Source organism: Plectropomus leopardus, chromosome 1, assembly GCF_008729295.1.
Source record: "Plectropomus leopardus isolate mb chromosome 1, YSFRI_Pleo_2.0, whole genome shotgun sequence".
Lineage (NCBI taxonomy): Eukaryota > Metazoa > Chordata > Actinopteri > Perciformes > Serranidae > Plectropomus > Plectropomus leopardus.
Window position 1 is genome coordinate 15,888,143 of NC_056463.1, and position 21,914 is coordinate 15,910,056.

The 21,914-nt window shown below is 42.3% G+C and overlaps 1 protein-coding gene across 5 annotated transcripts; it reads right to left on the bottom strand.

The window, feature by feature from the left end:
- Window positions 1-2,038: 2,038 nt before the first annotated feature.
- Window positions 2,039-21,557, bottom strand: bdnf (brain-derived neurotrophic factor). 5 transcript variants are annotated; one of them, XM_042489086.1, is made up of 2 exons: window positions 21,501-21,557; window positions 2,039-3,443 (listed from the first exon to the last, which is right to left on the bottom strand). In XM_042489086.1, exons 1-2 carry the CDS (start codon window positions 21,552-21,554, stop codon window positions 2,613-2,615), a joined length of 885 nt encoding a protein of 294 aa, XP_042345020.1. In that variant the 5' UTR covers window positions 21,555-21,557; the 3' UTR covers window positions 2,039-2,612. The 5 variants fall into 5 exon arrangements, with proteins under 5 accessions (XP_042345020.1, XP_042345046.1, XP_042345031.1 ...); XM_042489112.1 differs by lacking the exon at window positions 21,501-21,557 and adding an exon at window positions 17,088-17,182; XM_042489097.1 differs by lacking the exon at window positions 21,501-21,557 and adding an exon at window positions 16,353-16,419.
- Window positions 21,558-21,914: the final 357 nt, after the last annotated feature.

Consider the following 21,914-nt stretch of genomic DNA (forward strand, 5'->3'; position numbering starts at 1 on the left):
AACTGCTGCTGCACTGCTCCCTGCAGGCTGCAACTTTCAAGCATGATTCACCTCTGACCACACCCTGGTTGGTGATGTGTTTGCCTTTGACAGCTGATGAAATACACCTGCTGTGACGTCACGGGTGGGGGTGTGGCCAGAGTCACAACACACTTGAATATAGGACCCTCATTGAGCAGCAGCCTTTATTATCCATTTTTTATACAGTGGCCTTTATTATTTTTATTTGGGTTTTTTGTTGTTTTTCGGCTTCAGCCACAGTTCTGAGTCAAAGAAATATTGCATCATGCAGTAAGAGCTATTTACATGCATGATTTATGATCACAAAAGACAAAATGCGCTTTACACAGACTCAAAGACAAACTGGTCATTTCAGAGTCACTTTGTCCATTACCTTAAGAACTGTGTGATTGGTTGATGACAGTTTTCAATTAATTAAGCTTTATTAAACAAAATATCAGCTATTCAAGATAGATGGAGCAGCTTTTTAAAAAATACATTGCAAAGGGTTTGACTCAGCATATTGTATGCTAAGAATGTGTTAGTGCTCAGACACATTGAATTTTATTAAATTATTCCAATTCTATCTTAAGGTGGACTTTCTTTGAAAGCAAGCCAGAACTGCTTGTCTTTCCATGAAATAATAGAATAACTTACTTAATTCTTACTTGGTTTGTACATCCATGACCTCAGTATGTTTTAATGAGAAATTCATGACAAAAGATCATTTGAGTGACATTGCTGCATGCTTGTCATCTTTCTCAAAAGTAGCCTAGAGACTCTCTATTGGTTCTAAGTGTCTGTATAAAAAAATCAACTCACAGCATCTTCATCAGCCTCTTCTGGAGGATCCAAGACAAATAGAGAAGAGAGTTGAACATCTTCATGAAAATCTCTTTTCGTCAGTTTGTTCTCCAAATCTCAAAATGCCAGATGCGGTTCTCTTCAGAGGTCACACTTACCTTCAGGTTGATGACGAGGAAGTAAAATGAGGTGGTTGGGATCACATGTGACACAAATTGTGAAAAGTGTCTTTTTTTTCTTGATATGCGTCATATTATGTGTTCCCTGATATTAAGATGACAAGTTGAACACATTTTTTGTCATCCCACTACGACCTTAAACTATGGCATCTAGATTTGGCAAAGTCACACTTTCTTACTATGTAATGCTCAACATGAGCAATAATCTGCTGGAGGGAATGTTGATACAAAGCTGCAGTCCTCTTTTAACCCAGATACCAAACTGGGCTTTTCCCTCTGATTGCAGTAAATGTGCAGCTGCATAAAATCTCTGATGATTGTTCTTTTGTTGATCTAAAGATGGGATTACTATGCATCAATGAGAAAATGTGGGGTGTGTATATTTTTTGACGTGCACAAATATATGTGTGTGGGTGAATGCAGCACTCAGCCTACTTGTACTAGTCTGCAATTGTGATGTTAAGCTCTTGTAATTGTGAAACATTACATGTGCAGCCTGAGTAACATCTAAGTAAATTAGTGAAAATCTGAGTGTAAACACCAAAGTATCAAAGGACATGCAGTAAGTGTGTGTCAGTGTGAGCTGGCGGGGCGCAGGTTTCCCTCCTCAAAATAACACTAAGAGCTGCAAAATATGCATTGTTTCCACCCTTAACACTGTCACCAATGCTGTCGCTGTATATTACCCAATGCATTGACTCCTCCGCTACTGAAAATACATCATTTTGTTGAGCATCTTGGTCATTCGTGATTTGAATTCGGTCGCATTCGTGTGCGTGCATATGTGTGTATGTGTGCCTCTTCTCCCCACCTGCCTCTATTGTAAAATTTATCCTGCCTGGAAATGCACTGTTGAAACTTTATCGACATTGATTTTGTTTTTCAGTTGCCTATAGTCATTTTTATTTCTTCAAATATTTCAGTTTAATATTGCAAACAACTTCACAACATACAAAATGAATAATATTAACCCAGAAACATGTCAATGAATAGATTTTGTATGTATATATATATATATCGTTTTTTTTATATATATCTTGTCCTCTGGTGGGGATAAAAAAATAAACAGCAAAGCTTTGACAACAGCACCTTGACATAATATGTAAGTCCAACATTACCTTGAGAAGTTTAGAACAGTAAACAGATAAATTACTTGAGAGGAAAATTGTTTTCTGCTGAATATGTAAACGGAATGTTTTTTTTTTTTTTTTGGTCAGCATCATATCCTTTTTTGTAAGTGGAGAATTTCTCGGTTCACAATTGAAGCAGCATGCAAGCTTTTGAAGATGGAACTGTCCTCTCTCATTCCTTGCCTGTTTTTTTTCCTTCATTTTTATAATTCTTGGCAACGTAAACAAATCACAATGTCTTGAGGGATGTGATATAGTAATTTAAACTGGGCGCAAATGACTGATCAGATTTTTTTTAATTGTTTACAAGGTCATGAATATGTTCAATAAATAGACTGTAGTATCACTTTTACTGTATAAACTTCATCTTTTTTTACATGCAGTCCATAAAATTTTCATTTGACGGAATAATTTACCCTGTTATGTATATATACAAATAGATATTTTCTCTTTATTCTCTTTTTTTAAACTCTTCAATAAAATCTATACATTTTATACACTATCTCCCTCTTTTAATGGTCAATGTGCATACACATGAAGTGTCTATCCTTATAAACCGCCAGCCAATCTTCTTTTTGCTATCCATGGTAAGCGCTCGCACGTAGGACTGGGTTGTCCTGCATTGGGAATTATAATGCCGCTTGTCTATTCCTCTGCAGCCCTCCTTTGTGTACCCCATGGGGTTGCATTTGGTCTCATAAAAGTATTGCTTCAGTTGGCCATTGGGGACAGGGACCTTTTCCATGACGGTAACTGTCTGCCCAGACATGTCTATTGCCGTCTTTTTATCCACAGCTGTCACCCACTGGCTAATACTGTCACACACACTGAGCTCTCCGCGCCGCGAGGGATCGGAGTGTCGCCGCACCCTCATGGACATATTAGCGGCATCCAGATAGTTTTTGTATTCCTCCAGAAGAAAGAGCAACGGCGGCTCCAAAGGCACTTGGTTGCTGATCATCACCCGCGAGTCGTACAGGTCGACATCCTTGGTCTCTGAGGTGACCGCAGAGGATGGGCCCCCACCTCCCTGGCTCTTATCAGCCCCCTGTCCCAGTTGCGCCGCCTCTCCCTCCACCTCCAGCAGCTCCTCTATCACCTGCTCAAACGTGTCTGTGAGCGAGGGCAGTTCCCCGCGCTGGCCTGGCCCACCACCACTCTGTGGAGTCCCGTGGCCTCGTGCGGCCGTCGCAGCAGCGCCCAAGTAGCCTTCCGTCCGATGGCCCCGCATGCCCGGGGCGTCTCTCAGGGGCGCAGCTCTCATGCAACTGAAGTATGAAATAACCATAGTAAGGAACAGGATGGTCATCACTCTTCTAACCTGGTGGAACTGGAGAGGGGGAGAGAGACAGAAAACAAGAGGGGAGGAGGGGGGAGAGAGAACAAGACCGTTAGTCAAAGAGCATTCGCAATGAGCTTATTCTTGATCCATAATGCACCATGTAAGCCTTTCTTCTCATTTTTCTTTGCAAGCCAAAAAGAGGGCCTTTGGAATAATCACAAAATGTTTTCTTATTAAACTGATACTGGCGCTGTGTCATCAGTGTTTTCAAATTGTTTGCAAACTGTAATCACTCTGTTCCTATGTGAAGTCTGGCTTCGATTTTTATTCGTTGGCAGCCGTGCACAAAAGCTGTGCTGAGCATCAAAGAGAGTGCTTATTACAAAAGATAAGATCACACAAATAGATGTCACTACATCCTTACAGGCTTGTTATTATTTATGAGCCTTTTTTTTTTGAACTGGTGTGTTGAACTGTACGCTGTGTTTCTGGAGCGTGTGAGGATGTGTAGCTTTATAATGGGCGAACCTGTCAGTCATCCCTCACTGCCTGAATCATTATGCTGACAGTTTTTAAATCTCGGACCATAAACTATGGATTTCCGTCTTCTTAAACTTTAAGTGGTTGCCTGAAGTGTTAGATAAGATGTTAAAGGATGCATGTTGGGCTCAAACTACATTTTAAACTGGCACAAAGTTTGGAAAGCTGCATAATGTTGACATAAGGTTTGTTTGTTCTGTTTGTTTGAAGAGCTCATGTATTGTCTTTTGACCATGACATTACCCCGCTAACAAAACCACCATTATCAACACTCAGTGAGCATGGACAGCACCGACTGACTGAGTGGGAACTGCTGTGTTTGTGTCGGCTCTGACAAACACCACTGCTGCAGCACCGTTTATCTTTTCCTAAAAAAACCGGTCTGAGCTGTGAGACCAGTTTTGATTCTAAACCTTCTAGTACATGGTCGGGAATCAGGAGTTTGTTGAGGGACGGTGTTTGTTTTTGGCAGGTGGATGGCGAGGAGCGCTGCAGGATGAACTAACAGGATGTCATGAGGAAAACTGAATGACAGAAAGATGTGTCATCCTCCCTGCACTGTGAAACATCGAGCACAAGATAAGCAAAGCAGTGCCAAGGGAAGGGGGGTAAAAAGAACCACAAGGAGCCAGGTGTAGCAGAAACACCATACATACATCGCCTGAGCACATATGCATCCCTTACCTTTGAGAAGCTCTAATATTCACGGCACAAAAATCAATGAGTTGGTGGACGTCCAACAGCCTGAGATATAAACGCAACCATAACGAAAAGAAAATCTAGATCTTGCTTTCCACGGAGGCTCATTTAAAAATAGCCTGACCGAGGCTTTAACTGCACTCCGCATGTCCCAACTTGATACAGTAAAACATGGCAAGCAAACACACACTCCTGCCTCCACTCAGGACGGACACCAGGACCTTTACAGTAAGGGAGGAGCAAAAGAAAAAAAAAAAAGAAAAACAAAACCCTACCTTAAAAGCATTTGTTTCATTCTTAATTGGTATCAGGGGCCGTGGCTGCAATTAACCAACACCACGGTGACTGCCATAGAGATATCTTGTCTATAAATAGATGTGCTGGGAGTCTCACAGTCTCTATTCAGAATATCACATCCTTCTTCTTAATGAGCCACTCATTCCCTGAGCTCAGTGACGTGCACATCCAGAGTGTGTGAGTGTGTGTGCGTTAGGGGGAGGGCATGGGGAGGGGCTGGCTTGTGTGTTTGCAGGGAGATGGGGGTATTTTTCCTCTCACCAATTAAAACAACAATGAGGGCAAAGCCGGGAATAAGGAGCTGATGATCTATTTTCCATTAAATCCTGTTCATAAAAGCCTCTGTATGATGTGTATTAACCCTTCACTGATGTTCAGGTGTTGGTCACAGCAACAACAATTCTCTGTGAGTCTTCCCAGCACTGAAAACCACGTAGGTTTACGGGATCGAGGCCAGTCACGAGCTTTACGTGTAGGATGCATTTAGGCTGATATTATTATCTGCATCGCGCTCAAATGGTTCCACTTCCACATGACGGAAATGAAGGCTGATTACTGTTAGGCGTCAAACTTCATGCTGGAAATGGTGCAGACGAAGAGTGCTGCATCTTCCGTAACAGACCACAGGGGTAATATTGCAGTAGCAGGGGGTGGAGAGAGTGCCAGCGTCATTTCGCAGCATAACAACCGCGGATGACGTCTCTTCCAGGTCTCCATAGGGGAGAGGATGGAGGGGAGGAGGTTGCTGGGGGTAATGCCACTCAACAGTGTGCAATTGCATGCCGCTCCCCCGGGTATCCTCACACCGGAACAACAAATGATTTTATTTCTATCTCTGTGATTTCCTGTTTCCATCAGGACAATCAATATGGCTTATGCTCTCAATCAACATCCTGTTAAAATGCGATAAAGCCAATGAATCATTTAATTGCTGTGGGACTGGCGGAGGATCTCTGGCTTATATCTACTGGAGGCTAAATGTGACAACTGATTGGTTTGCTCTTGTTTTATACATCCAGCGGAGGAACATTTTATGTGCACTGCTGGATTTCGCAGTTAATGAAAAAGCGGCTTGCGAGTTAACGCAATGAATAATAAAGCAAAGGGAGGGGACTACATATGGAGGAATGTTTGGAATAAAATGTACTCTTTCTGAGCCGCCTCTGGACCAGCTCTGTGATGACTGGTTATAAAAAATATCTAACACAAAGAGGTGGCTGGGCTCAGTGCCACTTCTTTTTATCTCGCATCTTATTGTGTCTTGTGTTATCATTTAAAGTGCTAAATAAAATCCAGACACGTCCCGCCAATCCAGCTGTGTCACATCATAAACAAAGTGTCCAAATATCTCACTTTACATGAGATAACAGGAAGATAAAGGCTGCAATAACCGCTGCAAACACGCCTTTATTCCAGACAACACGCCTCGAGCATGAAACACCCAGAACAATGGGAGCAGGTGAGTGTGTGGACTCTGTCTACTGTTTGGCTTTGACGTCTCTAGATGACCACCTGTTCATCTGCTTTGAGAGCGCGGCTGCATGGTGGGGATATGTAACTTACCCGCGCATTTATTCTTTGTGCCAGGTGGGGATTAAAGTGATAAATGCCTCCTTTGACAGATGCTGAAAAGTTTCTCTAAAGCATGAAAGGACTAGTATTATTACACATTCTGTAATGTTCCCCAGCCTCCCTGCACATGTCAGCACACTTTATGGCTTCATCTTCACCAACAGCGCGCATGATGTCTTAGGAACCGTTAGGAGGGAAATAAACATCAAGCAGGAGAGATGAAGGAGGGGAAATGTGCCCACTACATTTGAATAGAAATGCATGACCTATAGCAACATTTGTTCTCTGCCGCCACCACTGCTCCCTCGTGGGCACCCGTCTTTGTTCAATTCCTCAAGAACCGTGTCGGCTGTTCCTAGCAACATGTTTTGTCACGTTCAACACGCACGGCACACAGTGCCAAATGTTCCGAAAGAAAACACGCAGCACATGATATCAGAATTTCTACCCGTGGACCCCTTTGTGTGCCACGATGCAGCACTTAGAAAAAGGCAATTAGAGATGTCTGCAGTAATGGCTCACACATGTGGACACTCGCTTCCTTGAGATCTGTTTTCAATCTGACACAGTTTCAGAGCTTGTTTAGTAATAGATGAGCATCACTGAGGGATTATACCTGGCCTCCAGGCCAACCCCGGCCTCTGCCACAGAAAGGTCTGCATTCAAATAGCTGCTGAGTGATCCGTGTTATCCAAATGAGGCGCTGCTTCTCTCCCACACTGCGAGCAACAGCGGACAACTGAAAGACTACAGCAGCAGCAGCAGCAGCACATACAGAGTGGCAAAATCATCACTGTGGCTACTCATCCTTACATGTGCAAAATTCCAGTTTATCAATATTAATGTGCTCTAACATTTCCAATTATAATCTGATCAAAGACACGTTTATTTTAACCCATGGATCACCAACTCTGAAATCTAAGCACTAATAAAACCAGACTTTTAGCTCCAAATTGCAGTTCTCAAATTTGTGCACTAGATGGCGCGTGAGACCGTGAAATAATAAGAGCTCCTTCGGTTTCTCCCTCCCTCCATCTCTTTCCCTCCCTCCTGTGAAACACGATAGATAGATAGATAGATAGATAGATAGATAAAGCTGAACACGTTGTTTTTTTCCAGTACGCACAGCCACTTTTGGTTGTGCGTAATTGTAAATACGCTGTAAACTTAACTTCTATGCTATTGAGTCACAACTCTGACAATAAATTTGACAGTAATGTGCATGTTTTGGAAAAAGTGCATCATTAATTCATCATTAAACCATCATCTAACCAGCCCGCGTGCGCACTGCTATGATCCAGATATTTTCACACGAAGCTGTCAAAAAATGCGCCAGCTTTCCACCACTCTATAAACGGGACTTTATTTTAATCATTCTGGCCGGTAATTTGAAGTTATTCAGAGTGCGCACACAACACCAAGACGTAGATCCAACCGTGTATGTTGGCCGACGTAGCTGGGCGTTTAGGTCTCGGGTTTCCTATAAAGTCTTAATGAGTTCATCAAAGTTTTTTTCCCCTCCTCCTTAACAAACGTGCAAAAAAAAAAAAAACTGTCTGGGCTGTTTTTGCGTGTGTGTTCCTCGCACAGGAGGTCCGAGATTAAAATATTAGTGACAAACACCCCGAAACAAAGAGTTTATTGAGTTATTTATGAGCAGAAAGTTGTCGTTAAATGTTCAAACGTGGCTGATTTCACAAAGAGGCGCGCTGCTGGATGGTTTCCACTTTACGAGAAATACTAATAACAAGCCACATTTGCTGCTCTGCTGCTCTAATAATGAAACAACAAGTCGTTTTTTTTCTCCTCGAGATTACATCTGCTGAGCTCGTGCTCTCCACTGGAAACCCAATCAACATAATAACTCCGTTTTTTATTAATGAACGAGAGGATAAGGTTACACATATCCCCTCTCGGGCTGCGGCGCTGTCTGTTCGCAGGATAACCGGACTTGATCGAGCTACTTTTAGACCCCCCCCCACCCGCACCCCCACGCGCGCGCACACACGCACACACACCGATGCACACATATATACATACACCTTCTCCTCAAGAAGCATCAAACAAATCCAAAGTGCTTAACTTATCAGAAAAACAAACAACACACATACCTTTTACTGCCCAGTCGTAAAACAGACCATTCAACAGGACAGTAGTGTCATCTGGGATGTTTTCAACAACTCCCTGAGTAATTTACTAAGCGATATTTTCCTCTCTGTACTCTCCCGACAAGCTTCAGGATATCTCTTCAGCTTTGGAGCAAATAGATTAAATTATTGATGGTGGAAATTGCATGGATGAGGTAATGCACTCCCATGGCTGCACGGCTCCTTTGGAGATCGTCTGAAGTTGTCGCATGCTGAAAACGCCGCCGCAGCAGCTGCACCACCACCACGGGATGAGAGACCTCTGGAGCTGAAATGAGGAGCCTCTTTGCAACTACAGTAACTTTACTACACAATGACGCTGCAACATGTGACCTGCCGCTGGCTGACTGGTCGCCGCCAAACTCCTGTTTAAACAGCCCCGAGGCAGAACTATTAATGCGCTTTCAGCGTGCATTAGGTGCTTTTGTTTGTCCGCATACCGTGCAGCCTGCATCCACACCATAATGTCTGGCAATATAAGTCTCTCCTCTTCCGTATTTCGCTCTCTAAGGCCAAAGAGGCGGATTTTTTTTCTTTTTTTTTGTGAAGGTTTTGCGTAACAGCGCGTCAAGTCGTGATACACTGCGTGCCATTTAGAGATGCCCTATTTGTGTAAAATTAGATATTCAGGGAATTAAAAATAAGCATTTCTTGTGCTGGCGTGCAGATAGTGAGTAGCTTGTGTACTTTATATCAAAGTAGGCTTCAAGGAAGGACATGAAGTATACATTTGTGAATGTTTTTTTTCCTACATTTAATCCATTTTAGGCATCCTACATTCTTTATATATTCCTATTAGATCCTCACACCCTTCACATATAATGCCTTCTGTATATATAACATGCAATCCTGAGTAATTTATAAACCCCTGAATATCAGCTTAGAGGAGGCTTATAGTTTTGATGCTGTAAAAGTGGTGTTTTGGATGGCAAGATGCATTGAAGGCTAACAAACATGTGAACTTACTGAAAAACAATTCTGCTTCTCTTTGCTTTTTTTTGCCATCTCCACAACAGATGGATGACTCCCCTGCAAGTGCACTGCAGTGTAGTAACCAGCTTTCGCAGGTTATTATTACCAAATGTCAGCTAAACAAACACGTTTAAATTATATACACAGAGCTTGCTCGGAGAATGAAACCACTTCTCTGTTTCCCCATATTGGTCAGGGAACAAACTGGGAACAATTCATTCCCTTTATAATGCAGAATTCAAATAAAAATGTCAGTGGAGCCACAACCTTTCAATGGGTGATGAACGTTTGGAAACTCCACCTCTGATGAATACAAGAGTGAGCATAATGGGGAAATAGCAGCTCATTATCCTTGCGACTTGGCCCCGGTCCAGTGCAAAGATTTATTGTGATGTTTTTGCTATTGCCATCATGATTCTTCCCTGCACGAGCTTATGAGCTGAAGAGCTCTTGTTTGGCATGTAGCAGTATGGGAGTGGATGCTCACACCTGCTTAATGAGTCACTCCCACCTCCAACACACCCGGGGACATGCCAAGATAGATATAGCCCTCCCCGAAGGCTCACAGGAGGTGAGGGCAAACTCTGGATGACAAAGAGTTGCATCAGCAATCACTGAGCGACATGACTCCATAGAGGATGAAAAAAATGCACACTGCACAAGGGGGCTGTTCCAAACAAGTAATTCATAAATAAATCACTTGGCATCTCATTAGAAGAGCAAAAACAACAACATGGTCCCTCTCATTTCTGCTAATACAACACAACTGAAGGTGGCGTATCAAGAGAAGTCTATTGGCTTGCATGTGAGGACAGGATTTCTGAATGAAACAGATGAAATGTTTACTAACTAGGAGCAGAAAAGGAGTTGTGAGCAGTATTAAGGATGTTTTTGACTCGTGCGATTGAGGGTCAAACAGAACTGCAGTTTTAAGTCAGCAGGAGACTTCACGAAAACGGCAACACTGAGGTTTAAGACTTCCTAACACAGCACCACAAACTATGATTCAAACTATCAGAGGAGTTGGGAAGGAACCATGTTTTGTGGCAAATTTCTAATCACCCCATTCATGGTCAAACACACGAGACTCGCAGTAACAGTTGGGTAAGTCTCCTCACATCTTCCCCTCTTGTGCAGCAGAAAGAAGAAACAACCACATGAGGCTGACAACACGACACACTTGTATAACCTTTCAAAGCTTCTCTTGCCAAATGCAGCACGATGCTGACAGGTCCGCACTGCTGAAAGCTTCACTTAACAAGTAGAATTATGCCTCCTTGTGCAAGAGAGAGAGAGAGGGAGAAGGGGACCGTGTAACGCGGACGAAATGACATTTGGTGAAATGTCATTTTCACAGGGAATAAAGGGAAGGTGATGAGGGTATTTTGATCAAAGTGAAATTGCATTCCTCCTTCGACAAGCGTCAACATTTTGTGGCAGGTTTGTTGGATGACGTCAAACGAGATGAGCTGGAGAACAGTTGGGAGAACTCCAGACTGGTAAACAGGTAAAAGCCAGTGCAGGCCTTCAATAATCACACGCTGGAGTGAGGAGCTAATGTCATCCCTCCTGTGATGACAATAACCTTTATTGTAATCATAAGGAAAGACACACAGAAGTAGTCTCCCTCCCTCCACATCCTCATACAAGTGATACATTATTTCTATAGTGGCACAGACTGCAAATCACTCCATAGCCTATTAAGCCTCTCTCTGTCTCTGTCTGTCTGTCTCTTTTCTTGGCTTATGCCTCCACCCTCCCTTCCTCCCTCCCTCCCTCCCTTCCTCCTCCTCTGCCTCCCCCCAATCCAATATCACCACAGCATCAATAACCTTTGCATGGTTCACTGCTGAATGAAAACACACTAATCATGCCACAAAATTACTTGGAAATGCTGAAATATATGTTATGAGAACTCAGAAAGGAGGCATTTTTCATTTGCTGCACAAATGAGGCTGTTAGGGAACTAAATCAATGCTTTGAATATCCCTGCTGCTTGCTTTTAATATGACATATCCTGCCACCAACTAGAGAAACATTTTTTAAACCAATAAAGGACACAAATCTGAAATTTAGCTTAGGAAAAAAATGCATAAAAAACTCACTTTTTTGTCTATTCGGGAAATACAAACATACATGTGTTTTATTGTGTCGGGAAGTTGCTTGGATTCAGTGATGTGCTGCATGTTCACATGCTGAGAGACACACATGAATGGTTTGCCGGCATGAACGAACACACACACACACACACACCATCATCATGCATCATGTAGTCCCGCAGTGGACCGACGTATAGCCTAAGATGTCTACAGTCAGAACTGTGTATTAATAACTTATCGTGGGATTCATCACTGTAAAAAAAAAAAAAAAAAGAAAAAAAATCACGCCACTGTGACGAATAACTGATAATTAAAGATTCGGAATTAAAGGTTCGCCGCGTGCCAGAACTTGTTTTAACACGCCTGTTAATTGGATGAAGGTGTTGGTGATGAAGATGATGGTGGCGGTGGTGACTAAAGCATCATCAGCAGCAACGGCGGTGGCGATGTAGCCTACATTTCCATCATGATTAAGATGATTAATTTTTTCCTCCTCTAAATATATCGTGACGCCCGCCTAGCCGCGAGTCGAGATCTCCGCCATCTACAGCCCAATAATAATCAATAGCCTATTTATAATTTATATCAGACACCAGCTTGGATAAATAGTCAAGTTATTGCATTTCATGAATGAAAACGTTGTGGAAAAGTGTGGCGAGCACAATCCGATATCGAGTTGTATTAAAGAGACACGCCTATTATTTATATTAAAGGAAAATTGAGCGTCCTTAATTGAAAACCAGATTTCGCCAAATCCCTTTAGCTCCCAAAGTGCATGAATTGATCGCAACGAAAAGAAAAAACGACACACAAAGGCCAACATTTAAACTATGGGAAAAAAGCGCATTATGAAACAATTCAGCATAATATTAGTGTTAGTCCTTATTTCTGCGTTTATTATTTTTTTCGTTAAATAAATAGGCCTACCGAAAGAATTTTCTGATTTTTTTGCAATGAAACCTACCATCGGGTTTGTTATTGACGCCCACCCCAACTCTGCAGAGCTGAGAGAGAGAGAGAGAGAGAGAGAGAGAGAGAGAGAGAGAGAGAGAGAGAGAGAGAGAGAGAGAGAGAGAGAGAGAGAGAGAGGGGAGATTCTCGGTAAAGATAACACACGCGGAGACGCACGCACACGGTGGCGAGCGCACGCAGGCGCACGCCCGCACACAAACACACGCAGCCCCATTTATGGACTGATCCGCTGACGTACATTGCAGAAAAGTGCTATAAAAAAACCTTCATACATACAAAGTGTGTCGTGCCACCCCACAGACCCCTCCTAACCCGCCTCCGCTCATCCCTCCTCCTCCACCCAACACGCCCACGCCCACACCATAATCCCACGGCCGAGTAGAAAAAAAAAATAATATTAAAAATACTGCTACATGGCCAGAAAATAGGCATTCTGCGAAAAAAAGATTATATTTATAAACAAAGTACACCCGAAAAAAGATGCTGCAAGAAAAAGACTCCATCTCTCTTGTGGCTTTCAAGGCCATATATATATATTTATATATTTATATATATATATGTATATAGATATATATATATATATATATATGTGTATATATATATATATTTTTTTTTTTTTTACAAATTCCCCGATCTTATATAAACTAAAACGCGTATCGTTTCGTTAGATAAATTAATGATTCATCATAATTTGTGCAATAAACGCTTTTGTGGCATGATGAGCCGGAAACGTGGCTATTATAGCTGCGACGCAGCCTTTATTAAAGGAACATTTTTATGAATGTCGGACAGCCTAATAAGTAATATGATCTATTTTGGTTTCACTGTCACATAAAATGAGGAGTAATAGGCTATAATATGCAGAAACCGATCTGCGCGCATTACACTGGTGGGTAAGACTGACCGAAAACGCCAGCGGAGGAGTCACATAATTCAAATGCAATTAGGGATTTACTGGATACATTCGTTTTGGAGTATTTATTTGAAAATGCAGCCTGTGAGAAGAGTTGATTAAAACAGGACAGCCAGTGGGCGTTGAGGGGCTTTTCTCTTCTCTTGCAATTGTTTTTTGCCATGCAATTGCTTCATCTTGGATCAGAAATCTTAAATCTTTGACCAGAGGAGAGAAAAAAAGAAGAGAGGGAGAGAGGAGAGTGAGAGAGAGGAAATAGACAATATCCACCGCTTCTGCATCGGTGCGAGACGAATTTTTAGCCTACAAGTCCTTCAGGAGAGCAGAGAAATAAAATCCCAGTGTGTGATGATGATGATCGAAATCTAACACGTGACAGACTTTACGCGTGCCTTAATTTGGAATTTAGAAAAAAAAAAACGAGGAAAAAAAAAATAGCGATGACTCCCGAACAATTGCACATCAAGCCACCTTATCTCTCCATCACATCCAGCCATAACATCTGTCAGTGGATGCACTTTGACCACGCCCATCTTTATTGTAATTTTGCACAGGAAATAATGGAACAATTTGTATACTGTTAAAAAAATGTGATTCGCCCCGGCAAAAAAAACCCGGCAAATGACACGAGTCAAAAGCGATTAAGGATGCATATTTTCATTTTCACTTTCTATTATTCGTTCGTTTCCCCGCGTTTGACAGGTCGACACGGAGCCGTGCATGGACAAAAGAGGGGGGTAGGGTAGCAGGTGAAGTGAAAAGCACCTTATGAATGAAACCGTGGAGCGGTCGTAGTAAAAACACAAGTGATTTGATGGCGATGACGGGACGGGGGGGGGGGTGATGGAGGGAGGGAGGGAAGGGGGGGGGGGGGGGGCGGTGGAGGGGTAAAGAGTAGGGCTATTTTTGGTCGATAACAAAATCCAGAGGGTTTGACATCAAGACAAAACATGAATGCAGCAGACCAAACAAGAAAAATAAGCATAGACAGATAGATAGACAGACAAATAGATAGATAGACATACAAATAGATAGATAAATAGATAGATAGTTTCCCCTGACATTTTCATAATATGCACCAGCATCAGTACTCCACTTCGTGCAGGCTGGAAGGATCACTGCAGCGTCTTAAGTCCCATATTGGGAGCATGATTAGGCACAACGCAACGATTACGCAAATTATGTTGCAGCAGGCAGTGTTCGGAAACTCCGAAAAAACGCTTCATAAAGCGCTTGTTTAAAAAAAAATCCCGAGCACGAAAACGCGTCCCAGTTTAAACGCCTCACATGACTCACATCCCGCATGAATGTGCACGCACCAATCTCCCACAAATATAACTTCAATTTTAGAGAGGTAAAAAAAGATGATATTGGTCACCTGGATCGGATTTCATTTCGGAGTTATTTCGGTCACTGATGCCCCACAATTAAACACACACTGCCAAGGCAGCCTGCTGTTTTTTTAAAAGCCGAAGTTCATTTGAGAAAAGCCAAAAGGAGCCCGAATAAAGACGACAGGAACAAAAGAGTGACATGAAAACAATGGATTGTGCTCTTACCTTTACAAGGGCTGACAACCACTATGTGCGTGGTTAGATCTCCGCGACCAAGACTTGCATGTCCCAAAGTTTAACGCAGTGTGGGGGGGCTTATAGGTACCGAGAATGTGGTGTGCAAAAGAGCAGACGAACCTAACATTTCAACTTCAACAAAAAAACACATGTTAAAGCACAAGCTCCTTTAAATGGCAAGCGCTTTTTCCCTTTTCCCTCTTTTTTTTTTTTTTTTTTTTTTTTGAAAATTGCTTTTCGCCCCTTCTCTCTCTCTTTAAAATCCCGTTTATTTTCCGTTTACAGACCACAGGCTCCCTCAGAATAAGCTTACCAAAAGTTGAAAAAACAATCCCAGGTTTGGCAAAGGGGGGCTGGGGAAAGAGAGAAAGAGAGTTGGCGTCCACTCGGCGGTTTAGTCCATGCACGACTCCGGTGCCTCTGTCCAACGTGCTGAAAGCATAACACAGCCAGGGTAACTATGAGGGGCCAAGAAAATATCTATATACTTTTGTTTGAGTGCCCATTTAAAACTGCTTTTTTTTTTTTTTTTTTTTTTTTTTTTTTTTACTCTGCTGCTTCCCCGCGTCTTGTCACGTGTATTGCCAAACCAGCCCTGTTAATATTTGATCACATGTTGGTCGGACATTTCCTTTCCAGATAATAACACCTATATCACAAACGCCGGTTCAATTCAGTGTACAGTCGCCTCTTAGTGCAAAAAAAAAGCTGCACTCTCACGCCAAATGACAACCGGCAACGCTGATACTGAGCCCCATTGTTCTTAATGTCATGCTTATAGCAAGTGTCACAGGTAAGTGTCACATGTTGCTTTTTTTAAGGCACCGCACAAAAAGAACATACATACATGCATAAAATATAAAGCCCTCACTGCCACAGCACCTCCAAGACTCCAGCCTACATCACATCCACACATTGCGCGCAGACACAATGTAATATTTCCTTACCTCTCTCACTGTACCGGCATATCCCGAGCCGAAGAAATGCCACACAATCTTTTTTTCACACAAGCTTTGTCAACATCAGCCTCATCAGACATGGGGTCTCGATACTGAGTTTCTCAAGTCAGCCACTGAGTCCAACCCTTCCAGCAATGCGTTGCCAGACTAAATGGCAAGCACGACTATTTACTGGTAATCATCCTTTATATGCTGTGTGTTTCCATTGCTACTTACCATTTTCCCCTACGCTGTCCTGGAGATAGAAGTGTCCTAATATCCACTCACTCCAACAGATGCTGGTAGGTAATGTGTCTTGTTTGAAGTCATCATATGAGAACTTCTGCTGTGCTCAGTAGATCGCCCACCACTTCGCTGACTTATGAATCTAATAACCCTTTGCAATGTCGGCGTGCTTAAACTCTCTTAGGCAACACCTTGGTGGCTCTACAGTAAAGACAAATATCAACAAGCCTGGCTTGTCAGAAAAGCTTGTACAGATATAGGCTACGTAACACCCTCGCCCGGACAACGCCATTAGGGGTCTTACGTGATTGAAATAAGCGACGGCAATCCAAGTTTATGGGAATACCAGTTCCTGGCTGATCGCTCCTTCACTGCCTCACATCTTTAAATCCGCATCGAGCAACAATCATAGACACATAGAAACTTCTGAGACATATCCATATTCACGTGTTTGTGTTATACACTGTTAACTCCCTCTTTGGCGAAGGGCCATAGGCCTATTACGCATACGCACAACTGGTCATTTAGATTTTTCTACCATGGACGATTTTTTTTTTTTTTTTTTTTTTTTTTTTTACAAAACAAATATCACATTATTAGCGCCCCTGTGTCTGCCTATCAAGTTCTCGAGGAACTTGTTGCTGCTCAAAAAGAAACCCCCTCCGCTTTTTTTTTTTTTTTTTTTTTTGTTGCTGCTGGACCAAAACACTCTCATCATATACTTACATTGTCAAATTCTGTTAAAGTGCTGCGTATTTTCCCGGATAGATATAACAGAAAAAAGTTAATCCACGATCCTCCAGAAGCGTGATCACACCGAGAGAAGCGAGCAGAGCGTTATAAACCAGGGATGATACTTTTCGATCAGGAATATCTCTGGAAGTTCAAAGATGAAATCTGTTTTCAGTAAAATTCCATCAGTTGCGCTGCCAACACTCAGCCATCTGATTGTTATGCAGTGACGAAGCGCTGTGCTTGCAAGTGAAGCCCCAAATGTACTAAGTAACATGAGTAATAGGTGATATTTGCCTGACTCTTTGCCAGCATCCCAAACTTTCTCTAGAGTGTTTGTAAGAAAAGTCTCATTCTTGTGGTATAAATTACTTTTTTTTGGTCACAGTTTATGGAAATCACGCCGCATGGGTGGCGCGTTATTGGAACCTGTAGGCGTGCGTCTGCAGCGAGACAATGGCACCAATCTGACACATCCTTGGACTTCTCACACTAAACATAAAAAAAGCTGCCCATCAAAGTGTTTAAGGCAACTGGACCTGCTGCTCTGGCGCACAATGGGTTTAAAGGGAGGGGGGGGGGGGCATCATCTTTTCAACATATATGTGTTGAAAAAAATATATTTAATCTGCAGTATTATTATTATTAAAAAAAAAACATGCAAGTTTCTGTGTTGTCAGTGTCACTTGTCAATATTGTACCACCAAACTTCTGACACGTTCAAAAGTCTTTTCTTGGCAAACAGTTGATTCTAATTTGGTCTGACTACGCATGTACTCTGTCATCTTTGCTTGTAGAGGCAGTGTCAAAAAAAAAAAAAAAAAAAAACGTATTTTCTTTGCTGTTTGTGTCAATACATTTCTGTCTCAAAGACACAAGATGGCATAATCAGATAAAATTAGAATTATTATCCACCAAGTGAAAAAAGATCTCATGTACCATACAGGCAACAAGTGCTGGACTTGAGATTCACACATAGCTTATTATCCTTGAACTCACTCCTTTGTAGGCTTTTCACATGGTGGCTACTCATTACAGGCTACTAATAAAAGGGAGTGACGTAAAGAGAGAGGTAACACATATCAGCTCGGCGTGGATGGCATGCTGTGGATGAACAATCCCCTTTCGCTTGCTTCACATGATTAAATGATCAGGATGTATGTGTCCTATCACCTCTTGGGCTCCTACCTACCATCATCCTACTCCCGCACCTTTTTGTTTCCTGACGTGGTAACTTGACTTGCTCCTACTTGTGATGTTGTTAACACTTCCTCTGCTCCCACAGCTTTTCGCAGACTCTGTTACTGACTCATGCTCGTCCCTTTTCTACTATCTATGCCCTCCCCCGCACTCTTCACCACAATATCTTATGGCTGAGTCCGAGGTCACAGATCAATCACTTCATCCCCTGGGCTGCATATGACTGCATGGCATTTTGCTCTATGGTCTGCCAAGATACTTCACCTCTTTTGAGCTTACTCTTGGAACTTTTAAGTGTTTGAGTGGAATATATTTTGGCAGAGGGAGTGTTATTAAAATGTGTAGCCAATGGGCTGCACCGTGGGATAAATATGGAGATGAATGTGCACCATTACAGATCGCCGTGGCCGGTAAAGAAAGACTGAGGTTGGTATAGATATTGATATTCATTAGGTACAGTAAAGAGAACGAAGAAGATGCATGATGCAGGAATAATAGCGGGAATATTCACTCTGTAGTGGCTGGCTCATTACCACTTGTTCTTATTACTCTGTTTTTGGTAAAACTGTCTTTACTTCCAAAGCAGCAACCTGCCTTTAAAGTCCAGATAAAGCAATCAGTGATTTCTTTCTAAACACATTTTAAATGTTAGAAAATACTTGAAATGTGAAAAGACTGGAAACTGTGGAGTACTGCAATGTGGAGATAGACCATTAAACTTTTTTTCACTATTTCTGTGTCCTGGATTTTTGAAGTAATAGACTGTCGTTAGCAGCTTAACCCGCAGCACAAAGCACGCAAGTTACCTGAACCAAAGAGCGAGCCGCCGCTCAGACTCTTGTTAGTAGCTCCACTGGTATCACAGTAACAAACACAGCCACAAACAAAGATCTAGAGAGCCACTGCAAAGCAATAGACTCTCGTTAGCAACTAACTCAGTTGCACAAAGTACACACGTCAGCCGAGCTTAAGTGCCAGCTGCCACGCAACAACAGACTGTAGTAAACAGCTAACTCAGTGGCACAAAATTCACGTGTCTCCAAGGCGAAGAGCGAGCGGCTGTGAAGCAACAAACTTAGTAGCTCAGTCGCGCAAAAGCACCCCCCGGGCCAAAGAGTGAGCTGCTGTGCAACAACAGACTCTCGCCAGCAGCTATCTCGGCAGCACAAAGCATGTGTTCCCCTGAGCCAAAGAACGAGCTGCAGCTATGAAGCAACGGACGCAGCTAAATTGGTGGCTTGTCAAACACAACAAACTAGCCGCTCACACACACAGGGGTGAACAGACCAACACTAACAGAGTGCTAACGTCAATAGTAACCGTATTTTGAGCTCCTGCTGTGGACACGCCCCCAGCGTCCATCTCAGAGGAAAGAATACTGCCTTTTTTTTCATGATTTTGATTTAAAAAAAAAAAAAAAAAAAGATGATTTTTTTTTTTATTTTAGGTCTTTAATGTTGAGTGACAGACTCGTAACTTTTTTTTTTTAACCCCGACTTTAAGATATGATCGGATGTGATTTAATCTGACAACCTGCCTATAAAACCCGAACAGGAATTTTAGCTCCACCTCCTCAAACTACAACTGTACAAAATGAATCCCCCCCACAAAAGAAAAGTATTGTTAAAGCCACTTTAACACTGCAGTCATCATACTTCCCTGTTTACATCTGCTAATTACATTTGGGCCCTGTGTGGTCTCTGGAATCATTACTAAAATGTAAAGTGCCAGCCTAAAATTTTGAGTCTATCAGCACTTTTCCCCATTGTCGTAATGACAACTATTAAGCGAGGAGGGATCCAGTCGCTGGCGATGTGTATCAGTACTCTGTATTAATCTTTGTTCCATAAATATTGATAACAAGGGCCCCACGTCATGTCACTAGTACCTGCGGTTAAAAATAGAAGGCCTGCTGATGGCAGGTTATCTCTTACTGTCAGCCCCCCCCCCCCCCCCCCACCTCTTGTATCTACAGGAAGTTGAGCTCGGCGACAAACAAATAGCAGACAGAAAACAACAAATACTCTGATTACGAACCAGTAAATCAAACTGCTCTTAACTCATATCTCCTGCATTCACACTTAAACACTCAAATGAAAAAAAAAACAAAAAACAAAACAACTGCCATGTATACAAAGGCTCAAGTTATTTGGACCTACATAAAGCTAGAATTTCCTCATTATAAACCAGTCAAAATAGCTTAATCCAGTCACCCTGTTGACAATGTGCTTCTTGTTGTACATCTGTCATTCTGTCGTGCAGCCTCATAATATTTCTGTGGAGTGTGGAATTAATTATCAGGCTCGGTTGGTGACTCAGAGCTCAGGTCTTCAGAAAGTAATGCAGCCCCGTAAATAATCGCCTTACTGCCACCATACTTCAAACTGATGGCGAGCTCTGCATTTGTGCTAATTTCGCTGTTCTATGTATAGTGTGATGGACAGTGTCAGGATGGATGGTATTTGGGTTGCCCCAGTGACTTGGCAGGCTGATGCTGGACTGAATATGCTGGTGTGATATTGAGGGGTTTCTATCTGGCTTTGCTGCTGCGTGGTATCATCCCTCTTCTCCTGAACGTCTTTTACCAGTTAAACACCAGGTGACTATGTAAACTCCGTCTTTAGTGCCTGAGGGGAGGAATCTGGAGCTCTGGGTGTGACATATAAGTGCATTGATCTCCTAACTCTGACTAACCTCCGTCTGCTCGACAGCCTGGAGTGGAGGATGTTGCCTGTCTGCCATTAGCTTTATGACTGCCTGGGTGAGACGGGTAATCTGGGCCTGCTACTGGACTGAGAGGCTGCCAAAGTACTGTAGGCAACAACGAGGGCAAACACAAAAAATTGGATTTAAATTATTTGCGATAAGTTGCATTTCTTGGATAACAAAAAAAGCGAACACAGAAATATGGATCCAAACTTACTAAGATCAAATATCACCCCAGGACTGTGACTTTTAGTTGCAGCGAGTGCAATGTGTTTTAAATCTGCAGTGTGGTGTACTGAGATGAGATTGTGTGCAAGTGTTTGTGTTTGTGTACTCAGTGGTGCGAATTTGAATAGATGTATTTGCATCTTGTTGCTTAGCCAAAGGCATTATTGGTTCCCAGTGGTAGTGACCTGAAATTTTGCATGCACGGCAACTCTGCAAATGGTAGCCCCTTTATGATCAGCCAAATATTGCACAGTGGAAGCATGAGGCACTGACCTTCGAAGCGGCACATACATATAACTCACATCGGCAGGGATGGTCACATTTCATGATTGTCTCTCCTTCAAAGTTGTTCTGCTGAACACTGCAAAAAAAAAAAAAGGAGAAAAATACATTTAAAGGTACAGTGTTTAAGATTTAGGAAGATTTGGTGGCTCCTAGTGGTGAAGATTACAGATTGCAACCAGCTAAAACTTCTCCATGTTAGAATTCTTTCTGTGTTTTTTGTAAAGTTTTTTTTTTTTTTTTTTTTTTTTTACTGTGTTCCAAATTATCCATAAAATACCTGAAAATGTCCATCCCAGATTATCACAGTCCAGGGGTCACATCTTTAAATGTCTTGTTTTGTTCGACCAATAGTCCAAGACCCAAAGATATAGAGTTTAAAATAATATAAAACAAAGAAAAGCT